The sequence below is a fragment of the Oncorhynchus masou genome, chromosome 14 (assembly GCF_036934945.1).
Source record: "Oncorhynchus masou masou isolate Uvic2021 chromosome 14, UVic_Omas_1.1, whole genome shotgun sequence".
Lineage (NCBI taxonomy): Eukaryota > Metazoa > Chordata > Actinopteri > Salmoniformes > Salmonidae > Oncorhynchus > Oncorhynchus masou.
Window position 1 is genome coordinate 34,151,477 of NC_088225.1, and position 3,738 is coordinate 34,155,214.

Consider the following 3,738-nt stretch of genomic DNA (forward strand, 5'->3'; position numbering starts at 1 on the left):
GATAGACTTGGTTCATGAGGGCTTTTAGAGGAGGGTAAGTACTGTACAGAGAAACACACTAGACCTAGATAGACATGGTTCATGAGGGCTTTTAGAGGAGGGTAAGTACTATACAGAGAAGCACAGTAGAACTAGATAGACATCAGATCTTTGAATCTGTCCTATTATGGCGTCTGTGAGAGCACGGACAGCATTGAGGCCATCTCCATTTTGAAGTAGTCAGTTTTCTTCTACTATTACTATTTGGCAAACAAACTGAAAGGGTGCATCCTGCCACATGCAGTGTGTGGTTTGAACAGGTATAAAGGCAAGGTTGGAGATTTACTACCGCCTGCAGTTATGGACATTTTTGCTCAGAACTATAATTCATTGGATGATCCCTCCTGATGACCCGATTGGAATTATGTGATCCTTCCTTAACCCATATGAAGTCCCACCCACCCAGTAGACAACTTCAAAATGGTGACAGTCTTCAATGGCGTTAGCCATGGCAAAACAGGCTTTTGGGCACTCGAGACCTCTAGCTATTTCTATGGGAAGAACTAGCCGCCATTTGGGGGAAAAAACATAATCCACATCCCTGCATGTTCAAATGCCTTTATTCAAGTGCAAGCAGAGATGTTATAGTTTTTGATTAATACTTAAGTAAGAGCAGTGCTACATGTTAATATGCTTTCAGCAAATCAACAAAGGGTAATGATCAAATCAGTCACATATTTCTAAAACCACATTACCATAATTTCAAACTCTTGAATAAAAACATTAGCAATTGATTTGCAATTGGACATCATTATTAGATTTGTGGATGCGTGTTAGGAGCATTGTTGCATCTGTGCCAGGCAGTGCTATCAGATGTATTCTGGTCTCACCACAAAGCGAAAGTCATACTGGCCTTCAGGACAGGGGTAGGACAGGGCCAGACTGCTGTTAGTAGGGATCTGGGCCATGTCGTTCTTGAAGTCCTGGACGTGAAAGACATACCTTCCCTCACATGTTAGGAGCAGTCGGTTGCTGAAGTGAACACTGTTGGTCTGGTTTTGACTGAGGCTGCTTTGGAGAGAGAGACTGGCAGTGGGGAAGGAAATACACCTGGAACATTCTCGTTGGTTCTTAAAGACTCTTGCTGACCAACTGATGGGGTTGGTTTCCTTGGTCTGGTAAATCACACTATTGTGGTTTGGTGTTGTGAATGACTTGCCATATTCTGGCGTGGGGTAATAAGGTTGGTAGTTATTGTAGCGCCTGTTGTAATCATATCGCATAGCTTGGCGTGGTGGCTCTTTGTTGGTTGAGTTGATGGTGACGCTCCATGGCTCAGCAGTGTAGATCCTGGGATGGTAATCATGCTCTTCTTCACTCTCACTGCTTTTGTGCTTCCTCAGAGTGTCAAACGACAAGGCGTTGAACTGGAAGCCTCTGAGCATGCTGACACGATAGAGCTTCTCGTGGCTCCTGTAGAGCTCTGAGGTGAACTGCAGATCGTAGAGCTTCTCAGCAGGGATCATCGGGAAACGGATGTGGCCTAACAGGGCCGCCTGGCTCTCAGTGCCGGTCAAGTCACCCTTCTCTATGATCCATCTCTCCAGAGCTTGCAGGAGGAACCCCTCGTCCGGTACCACGAGGTCAGACCGCGCCAACAGGGCCATCAGGAGGTCTGTGGAGAGGTCGCTCCAGGCCGGGGAATTGATCAGAGCCTCGCAGTTCCAGGCCAGGTACTGGAGGCAGTTCTCCTGAAGCAGCAGGTCCCCAGTCTGGACGGAGTACTGGTACAGGGAGACCTGGGTGTAGAAGGAGGGGTCCTCAGGGAGGAGTACGGTGAAGAGCCTGCCGGTGTCCTGCATCAGCCGTTTCACCCCAAACTTTGAGGCCAGCTTGTGGAGGCACTGGGCAGAGGAAACAGTCACGTCGATGCTGCGGGTGTAAAGGTACCTAGAGAACCAGAGCAAGGACATTTAAATAAATTAACTTGCATTCAAACATTTTTAGGAGATACCATAGCTTAAAAGGAACTTCAGCAAGTGGTGTTGGGCCTAGAGGAAAACTGTGCTTTAAGTAAGGCACCCTGGATCTACACAATGGATGCAAGGAGACGTGGATTCATCTCGACAGACTACTTTTGAGGTCTAAAATCATCTGACACGTTTGGATTCTTGTGTAAAGTGTATTTAAATAGCACCTGTTAAGGGTCAAAGTGTATCTAAATAGCACCTGTTAAGGGTCAAAGTGTATCTAAATAGCACCTGTTAAGGGTCAAAGTGTATCTAAATAGCGCCTGTTAAGGGTCAAAGTGTATCTAAATAGCACCTGTTAAGGGTCAAAGTGTATCTAAATAGCACCTGTTAAGGGTCATAGACTAGTACCTGATGAAGCTGGTGACACAGGGGCTGCAGGCTTGACTCATCTCCAGGGAGAGGTTACTGGACCCGTTGGTGATGTTGAAGTGTGGGTAGAGAGAGAGGATCAGTTTGTGGGTGCAGATGTTCCTCTCCTCCACTTCCAACTTCCCCTCCCCATCTCTGTTTCCTGAGGGGCTCTGGATTGTGATGAGGAAGTCACAGGCATCCCCACGGTCAAACAGCTCGCCCAGGTCATCTGACAGGCCCAGACTGTGGTCCAGGAAATGTACTGTGTCACTGGTCAAATCTGTGCCTGTACAGTATGAGGAATACACATGATTAGGACTGTACATGATGAGTAGGAATATGTAGGGCTGATAGTGTGCATTTTAGTTTCGGTGAAGTTTAATAACATGTATTCATTCATCCCTTTATTTAACCAGGAAAATAACCTTGTGTAGTTGTTATGGGTTAAAATGTCTGTTTCTTCCATAACTTTTGGTCAGACAGGGGCTGCAGACACACAGAGTGAATCTGAAATGTATTTTATTAAATTCCTTGAATCCTCTCAAATCACCTAAAAACATCAGAGGGAATCAGGGAGAGCATTAGATCTTATCCACCAATGCTCTCCTCACTTCTCTCTGATGTTTTCCGACGGAGGCGTGGAGACTTTTCAGAAGGAGACGAGAGGAGCCAAGGAATCAGGGGAAACACTATTGAGATTCACCCACAGTGTAGTAGTGTACCTCTCTCACAAACGACCCCTGCGTCCTCCTTGTGGGAACAGTCGGTCAACGCCCACCCCTTGAAAGAACAGCTGGACAGGGACTTCTCGGTTCCCTTGCAGTCCATATCATCCAACCAGATTGAACCCGACCCTTGGATACAAAACAGAGGATAAACAAGGAGCAAGCAAAATCATGTGCAGAAATAAGAAAAATATTATATTGTGGTGTATTAAAGTAAGTTTGTTGACTCTTTCTGCTGGTGCTGCCTGCCATTCACACAAATCACTACCTATTTGAACTTGCTCCTTCCAAGAATCCCAAATTCCTTGTCGTCATATTGCTAACGCTTATTCAATCCTCTCATACTTTTACAAAAGTCGCTAGGGGCTAGGGGGTTGCTGAGGTTTGATTTGGGATTCAGATTTATTGACAATGCTACTAATATTTGTTTTTTTCCACTGCGTCCTGGTGGCAAAGTCATGTAATGAGTCATATTCATCAGACAAACTGTAGCAAAAGGTTTCAAATTCTTGTGCTGACAGAACATGAAGGACTGTGGGCTCACCTTCTCCGTGGCCGATGTGAGTAAAACATTTAAACGTGTGAACCCTCGCAAGGCCGCCGGTCCAGACGGCATCCCTGGCTGTGTCCTCAGAGCATGTGCAGACCAG

At 46.0% G+C, this 3,738-nt stretch overlaps 1 protein-coding gene across 1 annotated transcript; it reads right to left on the reverse strand.

Annotated features, from left to right (window-relative positions):
- Nucleotides 1-583: 583 nt before the first annotated feature.
- LOC135554788 (galectin-3-binding protein A-like) lies at nt 584-3,732 on the reverse strand (the record flags this gene model as incomplete). The annotated part of the gene is made up of 4 exons (XM_064987216.1): nt 584-1,929; nt 2,361-2,649; nt 3,086-3,217; nt 3,633-3,732. Coding segments are annotated over 4 exons (1,602 nt in total), but the record flags the coding sequence as incomplete, so codon positions are not given.
- Between the last annotated feature and the right edge of the window lie 6 nt (nt 3,733-3,738).